Source organism: Ostrinia furnacalis, unplaced genomic scaffold (genome assembly GCF_004193835.3).
Source record: "Ostrinia furnacalis isolate ACB-3 unplaced genomic scaffold, ASM419383v2 OfSCF0195, whole genome shotgun sequence".
Taxonomy (NCBI): Eukaryota; Metazoa; Arthropoda; class Insecta; order Lepidoptera; family Crambidae; genus Ostrinia; species Ostrinia furnacalis.
This window is the reverse complement of record NW_021130434.1, coordinates 205,163-221,351: the sequence shown is the minus strand read 5'-3', so window position 1 is coordinate 221,351 and position 16,189 is coordinate 205,163. Positions and strand designations below refer to the sequence as shown.

Here is a 16,189-nt window from a genome sequence, read left to right as displayed (position 1 = left end):
AATGGTGAAAGAATTTTTAAAAACGGTCCAGTAGTTTTTGAGCCTATTCATTACAACCAAACAAACAAACAAAGTTTTCCTCTTTATAATATTAGTGTAGATGAATGAAATATTTAAAGACATCTATTCGTGACTTTTAAAGTTAATAATCACTATTCGAATTCGTGTTAGTTGAACTAATAATCGCATAGTTATTTTCTAGACTTACTCGTACATAGGTATACAATTTAAATCAGATTTAAATTATTATAAAACATATGCCCAAAATAGAGTAGTAAAGTACGTCTTTTATGCATCTTGCGGATAAAAAAAACCGAATCACTCAATAATTTTACAAGTTACTTCTATTACTTCTGATAATTAACTTTTTGATAATTTTAGGTATTAGATACATGCTTATTTTATCAAGAAGAAGATCAATAGCCATTAGTGTTTAATACTAATCAATTTCTATTAGTGTTTGTTACTAAGTAAGACCCCAATAATTAACAGCTTTTTAGTCGATCAATTTAACTGTTATGCATTATGTGTTTTATTAATAATATTGTAAATAGTAAAACATATGAGATTTCAATATAATTTTTATTTATTTACCAGTGGGCTGAGTGTGAGTTTACATTAAACGCGCTTTAAAAAATGTATGAAAATTTTAGTTTTTGAACGTTTCCCGCTAGGGGCGCTGTACAATCCGTCATACATTTAATGTCAATTTTTTGACGCGCTCACTAGTGAGCGCGTTTGATGTAAACACTCTAGGCCCTCAGTAGGCCACTGCCAGTCAGTGTAAACCNTGTAAATCATATTGTGCAAAGTGTTACATAAATATTTATTAATTTTAGATCAACCAAGATGGGCGATGACTCAAAGGGGCAGAGAACTTTTATGTCGAGCCGGTTACCAGTATACCATTAGAAGAACAAACAAAGATGGGACGAAAATATGGCGATGTGCGAAAAGATTTATTAATAAGTGCAAAGCTTCATTAAAAACAAGAAACGATGTGATTATTAATGAGACTGGACATAACCATGAACCAACTATACCTGCTTCGGAAAATTGAGACAAGAACCAAATGGAATTAAGTTCAAACGATTTTAGGTTCTACGCCTCTAGATTCGGAGAGTTTTGCTGATGTTGTGTTTTATTTATTAAACTAGCGGCCGCCCGCGACTTCGTACGCGTGAATCTCGTGAAGGTACCTGCATGCCAAATTTCAAGAGTCTATCTTACGCGATTTAGATTTTTCATACAAATGTTTTTTCCCGCTAACTCCCGTTCCCGTGGGAATTTTGCAATATCCTGTTGTAACTAAGCTTTAAGTTTACTAAGGTACCTGCATGCCTTTTAAGAGTCTATCTTACGCGATTTAGATTTTTTCATACAAATATTTTTTCCCACTAACTCCCGTTTCCGTGGGAATTTCGCAATATCCTGTTTTAACTAAGCTTTAAGTTTACTAAGATACCTGCATGCCAAATTTCAAGAGTCTATCTTACGCGATTTAGATTTTTCATACAAATGTTTTTTCCCGCTAACTCTCGTTCCCGTGGGAATTTTGCAATATCCTGTTGTAACTAAGCTTTAAGTTTACTAAGGTACCTGCATGCCAAATTTCAAGAGTCTATCTTACGCGGTTTAGATTTTTTCATACAAATGTTTTTTCCCACTAACTCCCGTTCCCGTGGGAATTTTCCAATATCCTGTTGTAACTAACCTTAAAGTTTACTAAGGTACCACCATGCCAAATTACAAGCGTCTAGCTTAAGCGGTTTAGATTTTTCATACAAAAAGATTTTCCCGCTAANACGATGAACTACCCAAGCTATTAGCCCTTTATTCGCTTTCATCATAATCATCATGATCATTTTAGCCATAGGACGTCCAGTTGAACATAGGCCTCCCCCAATGATTTCCACAATGGCCGGTTGGTGGCGGCCTGCATCCAGCGCCTTCCCGCTACCTTTATGAGGTCGTCGGTCCATCTTGTAGGTGGACTTATTGGGTCTTGTGGGTTTATTCGCTTTAGCAACTCGTAATAAAACCCTTAAGAAGTAATAAAACTTTAACCCCTTTATTAATAAAAGTTACACCCTAGTTGAACTCTATCTTAAATTGTCATTTGGTATGGAAATGTCATTTTAATCCAAGGTTCTTCCTAGGTGTAACTTTTTATTAATAAGGGGGTAGTACTTCTTTAAATAAAAATATTTTTTTCACAATTATCCCCATCAATAATTTTAGAGTTAAGGAAGGATGCTGCAGCAGTAAACCCTTCCTGCCTCGCATAACCTAAGTACCATACGATGGACACGTATGATACTTCTTCTTCTTCTTCCTCGGTCCCTCACTGATGAGGATCGCGACCACAGATAGTTTTCCTCTACAGACTGCGGTCATAAGCTGTGTGGACCGCACGATGCAAACTCCCGCCCACCGTCTTTCTCACCGCGTCCGACCATCTCGTCGGTGCCCTGCCCCAAGCGCGTCTGCCTTCCATACTGTATGATACTTAGGTTGCACAAAAAGTATCTTTATCTTCTGACGCAACCAGATCTGAGGCTGGTGGTCATAGTAAAAGTTGTTCATCTTGGTAAGACCTTTCAAACGATACTAGACACATATCTATAGGAGCCGGGTACCATTTTGCCCATTGTCCTTTACTTAATTTGCCCCAGTCTTCGCCCGCGTGGGTTCCGGTATTAGAGAACCTTGAAAATGTAACAGACTGGTGTTCGTGTTAATAGCAATAGTATGGTTGATTGCTTTAATTGATTTTTCTTGACCTTCAGAAACTAACATCTTCATGTGCTTTCAGTGACTTGGGTCACCCACCGGAATGGGAAGCAAGCGGTCATCGTCAACGGATTCACTTACTACTGCAACAAAAAGGGCTTCAGGACTGACATCTGGAGGTGCACCAACGGTTCCAATTGCAGAGCCCGCTTCGTCATGTCCAAGTTCGACTGGAGGATCATCAGGGGAAACCTGATACATGACCACAAACCACCAAATTTCGTCGTTCGCGACGGCGTGTACATAAAGTTATAAGATTTGATCACGATGTTTTTTAAACATCACCTTCTTTTTAAATTGTCCTCGTAAATAGCCTGAGAAAGCAGAGCATGTGTTATGGCGGCTGTAGGGGAGACCAAGGTGAGTTGTAACAGTAAGTTGTGATATTGTCGATTATTGCAAACCTATTATCAAAATCAAAATCAAAATTATCTTTATTTGTTTAGACTAATTAAATTAGTTCTTGCAAATCGTCAAATGCTCTTAAGGAGCCTATACATGTCTCATTCTTTTTTTGCCCTACCAGCGCTTCGAGACAAACATTTGGCAAGTGCTGAGAAGAAGCGCCGCAACAAACTCAGTCACCACTGTCTGCCGGTTTAAAAATATAAATTAAACTGTCAGCATATCGCAACAGCGCGTATTTGGTAGCTCGTGACTTGAACTAAAAAAATTCCCACTGTTACGACCTCGCTAGTAGTTAAGGAGTTTAAAAAATTCGACAATGTCATAACTCTCCTTTGTTACTACTCACCTCGGTCTCCCTATTAATATGTTAAAATACATATCTATGAGTCCGGGTATTTGTCCCTTGCGAAATAAGAATCAACAACCACATTGTTGTTATCAAAGAATCTCTCAAGTACGTAATTTTAAGAGGTATAACTTCGCAGCGCACCCATTTTGAGGCGCACCTAATGAAGCGCACCTAAACTATTTTTCGCAGCGCACCTATGTTACGTTTATCCTGGAACATGGAGATCAAAATAATTATATTAGTAAACATAGATGCGCTTCGAAGAATAATTTAGGTGCGCTTCAAAATGGGTGCGCTTAGACGAATATTTTACTTATAGTTGTTTTTAAAGTGAGAAGTCTTTCTTGGCAATATAGGTGGCATAATTAGTATAGTTCATAGTATTAAAATAGGGCGATAGCTTGTTACCTCACAAAGCGATTTAGAGCTTTTATAGGTAGTCCAAGCTATAACATTGTAGTTAATTATGTAAAACAATTTTAACATTCCACCTTTGGTTTTAGTAAACTGCTTTTTTGACATTTTTAAGAATCTTTTTATTTATTATTTATTACTTTTTATTTAAATTATGATCTCAATATTTTTAATCAACTTTTAATGTTGTAATAATTTACTAAATACTCATGTAAAAAAGTGAAAATGGCATTCCGCAAGCGTTGTGAACTAAAATGTATCTACGAGTATAAATAATTATGACTAATTACGATATAATTTGAGAATATTCCAATCTCTTAATGTATAAAATAATCTAGTCAAATAATAAATTGTGAATTTTTAGAACATAAAAGTATTAATCTAGTCTAGTCGAATATTGTAATGTGTGAATAAACTTGTTTGGATGAATGTTTTTTTTTAATTGCTGTCATCAAAATAATTTTAAGGTTTAAAGCTGGTCCCGGCTAATATCATTTGGTAAGTACCGAGTTGTAATATCCATACAAACTTCAGGAGAGAGAGTGGAGTGAGATAGACATCCACTGCTAACATATGATTTCCAGATTGGTTTCCAACGCCTTCCTACTGTCTTTATGAGGTCGTCTGTCCATCTTACGTGGTTTTGATTGAGCCGCTGCTTGACTGCGTGAGCGGGCGTGACGTTTCCATATAAATTGCTATATTAGATTTTGTGCCTGTCAATTCGGAGCGACGCTAAACTTACGTATAAATATTTTTTATCCTCAATAGTGATAATGCATAATCCTATCTCGCCTTGGATGCGTCTGATATGGATTTTCACCTCTAAATTTCTACTTCTTAATTTATCATTTTTCTTTAATTACTGAAAAAAAAAACGAACGATTCGAATAATCCCTTCACATACAACGATCCTCCAGCAGGCAGGCCTCCCACTAGGTGGACCGACGATCTGGTGAAGGTCGCGGGAGGTACCTGGATGCAAGCGGCGCAGGACCGGTCTTTGTGGAAATCCTTGGGGGAGGTCTTTGTCCAGCAGTGGACGTCTTTCGGCTGAAACGATACAACGATAACTAATCTAGGAATTTAATAACCTGCTTCTCATTTTAGGAGAAAATTTCTTCACCGGTCTATGGGCTCAAAATCCGGCGGGCAAGTTGCTAGCGATCATAGAGGGGTATACCTACTACTGCATAAGGAAAGGAGTGACCAGAGACATGTACCGGTGTACCAACGCAAGGCAATGTAGAGCCAGGTTCGCCATAGACAAGAGAAATATGATGCTGCTAAGTAGACTGGACCATAATCACTCTGCGCCGCCCTTTGTTATACGAGATGGTATTTTAACTAAGGTCAAGCTATATTAAGCAGAGGAAAATTACTTAGGCTGGGTTGCACCATCTTACTTTAACTTTGACAAACGTCAAAAATCTGTCAAACTTAATAAAAAGCACCGGTTATTGACAATGTTATGGCTAAAATAAGGTTGTGTAACTTAGCCTTAGTTGATCGCCAACAGTTGGATTTTTTTTTTTGGAGAAAATTGACAAAGTTGGAAGCTAAAAAAGGAGAAGGCGACCCTGGAAGTTTAGTGATGTCAGTAGTTTTCCATGAGTTTACACCAAAAGCTAGCGAGTGCGTAAAAATCTATGACGATTTTAGTTCTTGAAGGTAACCGTAAAAGGGCGCTCTGTACACTCTGTCATATATTTGGCTGGGTTGCATCGTCATACTTTAACTTTGACAAATCTCAAAAATCTGTCTAAGTTACGGTCAATGTTAGGTGGTGCAACTCAGCCTTCATGTAATTTTGTTAAACCAATGTAAACTCATGGTAAGCACACTGACCTTGATGACGTTTCTCGCTAGGTCACTTTCTAGAGCAAATTGACTGATTTTAAAAGGCTCTCATGGAAACTCTACTTTTCTTAATTTGTTTTTTTGTTAGTGCCTAATGTTTATTATGTGATATTATGAAGAAATGCGCGTTGAATCTCGAGAGAAAATAATACTATTATAAAAATCACTGAAAAGTGCGTATGCGCACACAAAGTAAAAATCAGTGTTCTTTATGACTGCATTTCGCTTATTATGGATCTAATACTTAATCTGTAAATATTGTAAATGTACATTTTTTATTCCTGTTTTTGATTGTTATCGACTAAGTATTAAGTTTTGAAATAATAATGTATCAATATATTTTTTCAATTGGTACTACAGTGTTTTAACAGCTAAGAATTAATTTGTTGATGGATCTCGATTTCATATAAATAATTATATTTTACTATCGTTTTATCCTTTCTGTAAATAAAGGAGGTACCTAAATAGACAAACGATGAATTAAACGAATTATGAAATACGAGCATGTGCAATCTGATGCTATTAATGGATATTCAAATAATGTACTCATATATTTCTGGAGAGATTGACATTAACAGTTTTTATTTCGTTGAAAACTCTAATTAAAATCGTACTTTGCATCATATTTTTGCATTTTAAATCTTTCCAAAAACATCTAATTCCAATTTAAAAGTCGAAGTAAAGGCGATTTAATTAAAAAAACATGGACAAATGAAATCTACTTTGCCGCATGTAACTGGCCAACTCGAGATCTGAGGAACGGTCGCCCCTTAACCAGGCTCTGGTTTACACAGAGCCCACATCAATTTGAACCTTATGATGTGAAGATATGATTGAAAACCAATTACTTTTTTTAGGCCTGGTTAAGGGTTAAATCCCGCTGAACCAACTAGTAACACAAGCTTAATATTTAGCTTAATTACCAGGAACTGATGGGGACTATTTTTTTTAAACAATGCAGGTATTTGACCGCACCTGATGTTATGGGATGCAGTCTAGGATGGTACATATCTGCCCTGTAAGTTCCTATACACTCTCGCCTTGAAAAGACCCGGATTTATAGTCTTAAATTATAAACATACTTTAATGAACCCTACTAATATTATAAATGCGAAAGTTTGGATGTCTGGATGCTTGAATGTAACAAACATTCAGACATCCAGACATCCAAACTCTTTCACGCAAAAACTATTGAACGGATTTTGATGACACTTTACAGTATTATTGTTTATAACCCAGAATAACATATAGGCTACAATTTATGACGATCTGTGACAAAATTACTATTAGTAATTTATAAATACTTTTCGTGTGATTAATCATTGTTGGCGTTTCAGTGCAATTCTACAATAAGCATCCCGATGGGAAAATTGTGGCCATAGTCAACCGGTACACCTACTACTGCTCCTGCAAGTCTGCAAAAACCCATCAATGGCGCTGCACAAAAGGCAAAATGTGCTCCTCACGCTTCACCCTTAGCAACGAGGATAACTCCTTCCTCAAGCAGGATCTTCAGCATAATCACGATCCACCCCTCTTCATCACCGAGAACGGACTTTACTATAAACTTTAAGATTTTTTTGTAATTTGAAATGTTAATTGTACCGTCTCTTTTGTTTGTACCATTTCTTTTTTTTTTCTTGTTTATGTGGTGTAAAATAAAGTGTTCACCTATTTTGTTTAAGCTACAAAATTAAATATGGTGTCGGTGACAGGTCGTATCCGTAGAAAGCGGGACCTTCGCAGGGGTTAACGGGACTATTAGTAATTTGTATTTACTAATCTGCTTACGTATCGTGTCGACAACAAACCTATACAATACAGTGTCAGCCCAAAATCCGCCATAAGAGTGGCGTCATCAGTAGCCTTCATTAAATCTTCCTGCGTGCAGTTGTTTGGGCACGCAGGGCATGACATCATGTGTTTTGTCGACTGGGGAACAAAACCACACTTGAGCCATCCAAGAATCCCCACTTGGACAGATTTCTATTTACTAATATTAATTAAACAATATATGATGAGAGAATAATAAACTCGTTAATTTTCAGTTTCCTTCTACCGAAAACCGTCTGGAAAATTAGTGGGAGTTGTAGACAGATTCACCTACTACTGCAGTTCAAAAGCCATATTGACCTCAATTTGGCGGTGTACCTACGGGACGAGCCGCTGCAAATCTACCTTCAAAATCAGCAACAAGGACTATTCCTACGTCAAGGGCAACCTGGATCATAACCATCGGCCCCCTGAATTCACCATTATTAACGGCATGTTTATTAAGGTTTAGGATAAAATTATACTTGAATACTATGCGGGATTTAACGTCTCAGCAAGAATATTGTTAAGAATATAGTTATACTTAGATACAGGTAATTTTAATTCACAATAACACATACCTACACATGTACCTACATAATATACATCCACATCAAATCCATGCACGCACGCAAACACATATAAATTTAAAATAAAATAATAAATTAATCTTTTCAGAACCCGCACAAAAACTTGGAAAACACAATTTGGAAAAAGGAATTAAGAAGAGGAATTGTGTCGGGTGTTATCAAAAACTCCGAAGGTCTTTAACCAGCCGCGAAGCTGATAAAAAAGTTAAAAAAACTTTAACTGCATGTGTTCAGTGCCAAAAACACTTTTGCTATCCTTGTTTTATTGAAAAACATTAATTCATCTTTGTTTGTTACTTTTTTAATTTTTATTAAAACTTAATTTAAACTATCGATATTTGTATTTCACATCCCTAGAATACCTACCAGACTTCCCTACTTCAGTGCGGCACAGGGTGCATAAGCCCTGAATTTTGAATATAGCTATAATTTTTATACTAAACAAGTTATTCACGAACGCCTTCAGTGGGCTGAGTGTGAGTTTAAATCAAACGCACTCACTAGTGAGCGCGTTTAAAAAATGTATGAAAATTTTAGTTTTTTAAAGTTTCCCGCTAGGGGCGCTGTACAATCCGTCATACATTTAATGTCATTTTTTGACGCGCTCACTAGTGAGCGCGTTTGAAAAAAGCTCACACTCAGCCCTCAGGTGTATGTCAATAAATGCATTATTATTAATATTCAAAGAAAAAAAAAACAAATTTTTGCCGCATGCTCAGCTTCAGTTGCTGCATGGTTGTTGGATTATAAAAGTATACTCTATTCTTAAGGTGATACCAACGTCCACTTGCCGTGGTCACAAGAAGACTGGCGGCTCGCGGCGTCGTCCGGCTGCAGCATCGCAGCCGAAACGTCAAGCCGTGAGTACATAATGTACCTAACTCATTAATAAACGTCTAAGACCCGTGTCTTACTATTTTAGTTAAATATAACACTTTTAAAATTGCAATAACTTTGGGGTATACAAGATAATACTACATTAGAAAAAAAATTAAAAGTGAAGTACATAGATATGTACTTAGTTTTGCAGGCGAGTGTGTATCATGTAATTTTTTTACACAGTCACTAGCGAGCACGCCTAAAGGTTCGGCCAAACCAACGCGATCACACGCGATCAGCCGGCGTGCAGCGATGGCGATCAATGCATTTTAAGGTTCGGCCAAACCAACGCGATCACACGCCATCAACCGGCGTGCAGCGATGGCGACCAGACTTAAATGCATTGATCGCCATCGCTGCACGCCGGCTGATCACGTGTGATCGCGTTGGTTTGACCGAACCTTTAGTCTGGTCGCCATCGCTGCACGCCGGCTTATCGCTTGTGATCGCGTTGGTTTGGCCGAACCTTAATGTGTTCAGTGCCAAAAACACTTTTGCTATCCTTGTTTTATTGAAAAACATTAATTCATCTTTGTTTGTTACTTTTTTAAATTAAACTATCGATATTTGTATTTCACATCCCTAGAATACCTATCAGACTTCCTTACTTCAGTGCGGCACAGGGTGTATAAGCCCTGCATTTTGAATATAGCTATAATTTTTATACTAAACAAGTTATTTACGAACGCCTTCAGTGGGCTGAGTGTGAATTTACATCAAACGCACTCACTAGTGAGCGCGTTTAAAAAATGTATGAAAATTTTAGTTTTTGAAAGTTTCCCGCTAGGGGCGCTGTACAATCCGTCATACATTTAATTTCATTTTTTGACGCGCTCACTGTCACTAGTGAGCGCGTTTGAAAAAAACTCACACTCAGCCCTCAGGTGTATGTCAATAAATGCATTATTTATTATTAATATTCAAAGAAAAAAAAAACATTTTTTTGCCGCATGCTCAGCTTCAGTTGCTGCATGGTTGTTGGATTATAAAGCCCTATTCAAACCTGAGCGATATTCGCTGCCGTTGTGGGTAGAGGTACATACTGCGCGGGTTTCGCTCAGGTATTTAGTATCAAGTATCGCGGCTAGAGCGACCTGAGCGATATTCGCTGCCGCTGTGGGTAGAGGTACATACCACGCGGGTTTCGCTCAGGTATTTAGTATCAAGTACCGCGGCTAGAGCGGTTTTCTCTGCCGCAGACGGTAGCGAATACCGCTTAGGTCTGAACAGTATTATTACCGCATACCCACTGGGTTTTCTCTGCCGCAGACGGTAGCGAATACCGCTTAGGTCTGAATAGGCCTTAAAAGTATACTCTATTCTTAAGGTGATACCAACGTCCACCTGCCGTGGCCACAAGAAGACTGGCGGCCCGCGGTGTCGTCCGGCTGCAGCATCGCAGCCGAAACGTCAAGCCGTGAGTACATAATGTAACTCATTAATAAACGTCGCGTTAAGACTCGTGTCTTACTAATTTAGTTAAATATCACACTTTTAAAATTGCAACAACTTTGAGGTATTAAAGATAATACTACCTTAGAAAAAAAATTAAAAGTGAAGTAGGTATGTACTTAGTTTTGCAGGCGAGTGTGTATCATGTAATTTTTTTACAGTCACTAGCGAGCACGCCTAAAGGTTCGGCCAAACCAACGCGATCAGCCGGCGTGCAGCGATGGCGATCAATGCATTTTAGTCTGGTCGCCATCGCTGCACGCCGGCTGATCGCGTGTGATCGCGTTGGTTTGGCCGAACCTTAATGGGGGCGTAGTGTGAGTTTACGTCAAACGCATTCGATATCGACTTCGTAAATGTATGACGGATTGTACAGCGCCCCTAGCGGAAACTTTCAAGACCTTGCGTCTCACACTACGCCCCCAGTTAAAACGAGTACCTATTAATTCTTTAATATTAGTTTCAGTGGAATGGGTGCGAAAGGAATGTGGAAAACAGATAATTATCGTCGATGGGTTCACTTTCTACTGCCATAAGACTACTAAAAAGACCAAGATATGGTCTTGTACCAACGGACGGTGTAAGGCGAGTCTCATCACGGCGATCTCGGAGCAAGTGATCAAAAGGGCCAACCTTGGCCATGACCATAAAGCACCGCTGTTCAATGTAATTGATGGGATTTACATGAGATAAGATAAGATATTACTTTATTGCCTCGTTTTTGCATGCTTTACAAACATAGAAATACAAAGGAAAATATTAAAATAAGATGATACAGACGACGGCTCATCAAGTTTAGCACTATAGCTACTTAAGGGAGAGTCCGGTAATTTGGACCAATTTTTTTCAATCCCATCTTACACATACTTTTGTTTTGTTTTTGCTAATGTCCTTGGTGTATAATAAAAGAGAAATTATGCAACTTACTATTTCATAGGTATGAATCAACATGATTGTTGTATATTTAGCACAAATCGACAAAATACGAGTTCAGAGCTTCGGATCAATTTAGCCAACCGGTTCGATAACCACGTACCACAGGGTTACTAAATTGGATTTCAATAAATTTTAAGCCTTTAAATAACTATGCTAAAATATTATACGATACATTCTTACCAAATTAGGTAACGAAAAGGAACAGTAGTTAATAACATAGACAATCGATATTGTTTCACATGTTATCACGATTTTCAGTAAAAGTTTTGTAATTCCAATTATCGTAACGCACACTTACCTAATCTACTTTGCCAGTCTTTTGCTTTTATTTATTGTTATTCAAACATAACTATGCTATTAAAGCTCGATTCACACATATCAGTGAAGTCACAGTTCAGGCTCAGTACCGGCACAGTGCGAAATATTCTTTCATACAATTTCTATGAACGCATCCCCACTTGTCAGTGTCAGTGACGACACAGTGTTCTCAGTGTCAGTGCCGACACCGGCAATCACGGACGTATTCGTTGACGACGATATTTTTTGTCGGATCACGGACGCCGCCGCGGCATTAAAAACAAAATAACTTACTTCATAGTTTCTGAACAAGAATATTGAAACAGCTCTCTGACATTATAAAATATTCAAAATATTTCACTGACGCAACACTGTAGCACTGATACTGAACTGAGCGGACACTGTGACGGAATTGTGGCTTCACTGATATGTGTGAATCGAGCTTATAAGTTCAAAATATGATTTACTAAAAATTTTTGAAAATCCTTTGGTAAAATTCCATACAACTTAATGTGGTACAATTTAACCGACTAGGTGATAGTGTTTTTAAAAAATCGGTAAAAAATATAGCTTATAAATACCAAAAAATGTTTCAAATAATTGTAATCCACACTAATTTACGCTTCTAATTATTAAATTAGAAACACTGTGTGATTAAATTTAACAAAATTACAAACTAAACATGCATTTTCAAAAGATACTTACTTGAAAACAATGAAAAAAATCTTTTCATAATAAAACACACGTGTTAATTGTCACGGCAAAAACCATATAGACAATATTCAAGGAAATTGTTGTGTATCGCTGAGTGTTGCAATTACAGACATTCAATAAATACTTTACGAAATAAGAGGGTGATACAATTTACCCGGCGGTACAATATACCGAACTCTCCCCTGTGTTCTTGAAATAGATGCTATTTTTGCAAGAAAAATGAATGAGCTAGATTTGTTAATTGAAATAATATTGAGTTCTCAGACAGACTGGTTTAATATTTTTTTAACTGCTGACTATATTCTACATTGCACTGTGCTTGTTTACTGTTGGTTATAATCTAAATTTTAATTTAATTTAATATTCAGACAGCCAAAGTAGATTCAGTTTGCTGGTACTTAAAGTATTAATGCAGCGTTCATTGAAATCAATTTCTAACGCCCGTATCCACAAACATTACTATGAGGTCTCACAGTGAGCGCGGACGCACAAGGTGACACACGAACCAATCACAGAGCTCTATTCAACGCTGCGTTCGATTTGCTGTTTCTAAGCAAGCATCGTTTGTGAATGCGGGCGTAAGTGAGTTTTCATAGCAATAAAATTCAGGTTAAAATACACTCAACATCAAATAAACCGCACCTTCCGTGACGCGAACTTTAATGATTTTCTTCTGACACAATCATGGTGCCCCAACAATATTGGTGTTATTTGAAACCCCAATAAATATCCTTAAAGAAAAACACATTTAATTTCTTAATAAATGATTAACATATACCATAAATGTGACTTGAAAAAAGACCTCACTTTGGGCTCACCTCTGGGATCAATTAGACCAAATTTTATGGTTATAAAACCAAATAATGATCACACGTGTCCTCTTTAACAGATAGATAGCGATTAATCCCAACTTAACAGTTTTATTGCCATAAAAGTTGGCTCAAGCGTAACTACCTATTTTTTGAAGAAGTGACTCTGGATCCTTCTAAAGACACATTTTTGGGGTAAAAACCTTTCCTTTAATGAAATGAAGTTTAAACTAGGCTTTTAAATAGTGCCAATATTGGTTGGAAGTGGGGATCCATACGTTTGAAAGTGCTTGTCGCGGGAGGTGCGATTTATTTGATGTCGGGTGTATTCACAAATTGTACAGGAATTTATGTGATTTAGCATTATTTAAACTTTAGTAACTCACAAGTACGAGTGTGTTTCCAATTTACTTAGATAAACGAAATATTAATGTTGAGCTTTTATAGATAGATAAAGAAATAATTAGGTAGGTAATTATGGTCTTTACCAGTTTGTCTCTTGTACTTTAATGTAGTAGGGATAAGATTTGATTTTTTTGTTAATTATTATGACCAATTAAAAGAGCGTTAGTAGTCGGCTAAAATATAGTTTATGGAGTTATATTTTCAATAACATCATGTGAAAAGGTAATAATAATAAAATAACACATTTCTATTAAATAATTCTATTACACTGAAGAAGGAAATGAGACATATTATTCTACAAGTTAATGCGCCGGGTTCCTAGAAAACCTAATATATCTGGGTGTTCTGACCACACGGTGCATCTTATACGTAACTAACTCAGAGATCACGTTATTGTGGGATATAAATATGGACATTTAAGGTCTGCCTAATTAAAGTTTAATTGTTTTGATGGCTTAAGGATCGTAGTAATTTACCCAAATTGACTTATATTAAAATTTACTTATATTAAGATTGTATACTACCTGAGCGCTGCATTCAATCATGATTATTATTTTTAGGCATGGTTGAGCATGCAGCGTTTGGTACTCATTACCTGATAAAATTAAATGTAATAATGTACGAACTTATTTAAGCAGCTAGGAAACTCTTTAATTGGTTAGATTTAATGCTCATCAAACTGAATATTGTAAAACTGATGTTTCTGATTAAATAAATAAATAAATAAATATTTGGAGTTTTGAAAATAAAAGTGACGACATCATGACCAAACTTATAATAAAACTCAACCAATCCTTAGTATCCAAAAATTTTAATGTTGTCATCCTGACCTAGTTGTGTTGATAAATTAAAGAATAAGAAATATTACGGCATGTGCACATTTTACAATCTTCTTTAAGGTTCCACCAAAGTACCTATATCCTTTTCGCTATATTGATTTGTGCGGTTCAATGTATATTAAAATCGTGCTTACTTGACAAATGGTGATTTAAGTTAGTGAAATCTGTAAGTACCTACATACCTGCTGCATCTGAAATGATCTTTACTGGAGCGGGTGGCTCACACTGTCGAGACGCGTGCACGTAGAATTTTGTCCAATGACCCCAAGCTACCCATCCTTATCGCTCGCGCGTAATTATATTGCTATCGCGCGCGACTGTGGGGTCATTGGACAAAATTCTACGTGCTCACAGACCAGGCTTTAACACATTTGAAATTTTCAGTGATCCTGCTTGCGAAGTCTCGGTATACTGGCAAACACCTAGTCATGTACAACGACTACACGTACTACTGTAAGAAGCAATGCAAGAAGACCAGATACTTCCATTGGTACTGCTCCACACATAACTGTAGGGGTTGCAACGCCAAACTGAAGTTGGACGAGAATTTTGCTATCATCGACCATGAGAACAAACACACTCATCCCCCTGCTAAGTATCTGATTCACGAGGGGCAGTATATTAAAGTATAGTGGTTAATTGTATTTAATCGGCATTGCTATTTGAACCTGTGATCGCCTGAAAGCCACCATATAAAAAAAGTTTTTACTAAGCTTTGTGCGCGTGGCTTTCGGTGCATCATGGAAAGACTTTATCGAGCGCCTTGCGATCATCATAAGATCCATGGCGCAGTTACACACTTGATCAAGACATATTTTATAGTGTAAACACGCACTTCAGTTAATTTCGCCGTGTGTCGACTTCGGTGATCGTGCTCTGGGTCATAGTGTAACTGCGTCATTATGGTCCAAAAATGTTGTTATCAAAATTATTCCAACATACTTTTTATTTCTAAGAACGCGCGATAAAGTCTTAAAAAAAAGCCTTCCTGATTAAAGGTCCTAGTGTAAGTAAGAAAGTAAGTAGGAAAAGGTATAGATTTAATATAGAAACGATAGTGATCTATATCAGATTATATTGTGGTACGTTATTATAAAATAAAGTGTCCCAAAACTGTTAAGCGATAGCAATATTCAAAATATAACTTTTTTAGTAAGCGATTTGCGTCAATTTAAATCAAGCCAATATAGTATATTACATTTCTATCATACGGTTTTCATAGTGAATTTTTTTGTAAGCCATTTTATTGCGTAGTTGTTTGATTTCATTATAATTAAGTCTTCTTTGGCTAAATGTCCATTTTGACATTTTTGCTGACCCCAAATATTATATTCTTTAGTTTTAGTCAATGTTTATATTTTTAATAAAGTTCTTCTTTAGATTATATAAAATTTTTGTTTCTTATGTTTGGTTGTGGGTGACAAAATTATGCCTGAAACATAATTAATCTTAACTCTCGAACGTTTTTTTGGTAAATTAACAAGGTTATTATGTTCAAATTTTTGAACTGATAACTAAAAGTGAATAATTTTTGTAACTAATATGTGTATAATTTTTCAGATTTCCTCGAGGTCGTCTTTCAGCAGATGCCCATCACTAAAAAAAGAAGATCATGGGACCAGAACAAGATGA

At 36.7% G+C, this 16,189-nt stretch overlaps 1 protein-coding gene and 1 long non-coding RNA gene across 2 annotated transcripts; both read left to right on the top strand.

Annotated features, from left to right (window-relative positions):
* The first annotated feature begins 9,047 nt into the window (after positions 1-9,047).
* On the top strand, positions 9,048-11,553 carry LOC114355022 (uncharacterized). The gene is made up of 3 exons (XR_003656077.1): positions 9,048-9,086; positions 10,433-10,522; positions 11,018-11,553. It is a non-coding gene; the product is annotated as an uncharacterized LOC114355022 (long non-coding RNA).
* A 2,727-nt stretch (positions 11,554-14,280) lies between these two features.
* On the top strand, positions 14,281-15,558 carry LOC114355073 (uncharacterized). The gene is made up of 2 exons (XM_028307732.1): positions 14,281-14,302; positions 14,942-15,558. The coding sequence occupies exons 1-2, from the start codon at positions 14,281-14,283 to the stop codon at positions 15,187-15,189; spliced, it is 270 nt and encodes an 89-aa protein (XP_028163533.1). The 3' UTR covers positions 15,190-15,558.
* The last annotated feature ends 631 nt before the right edge of the window (positions 15,559-16,189 follow it).

Coding starts and splice junctions, on each gene's coding strand:
- LOC114355073 (XM_028307732.1), top strand. CDS start 14,281: ATGGTTGAGCATGCAGCGTTTG. Junction 14,303..14,941: donor GGTTGAGCATGCAGCGTTTG/GTACTCATTACC, acceptor TGAAATTTTCAG/TGATCCTGCTTGCGAAGTCT.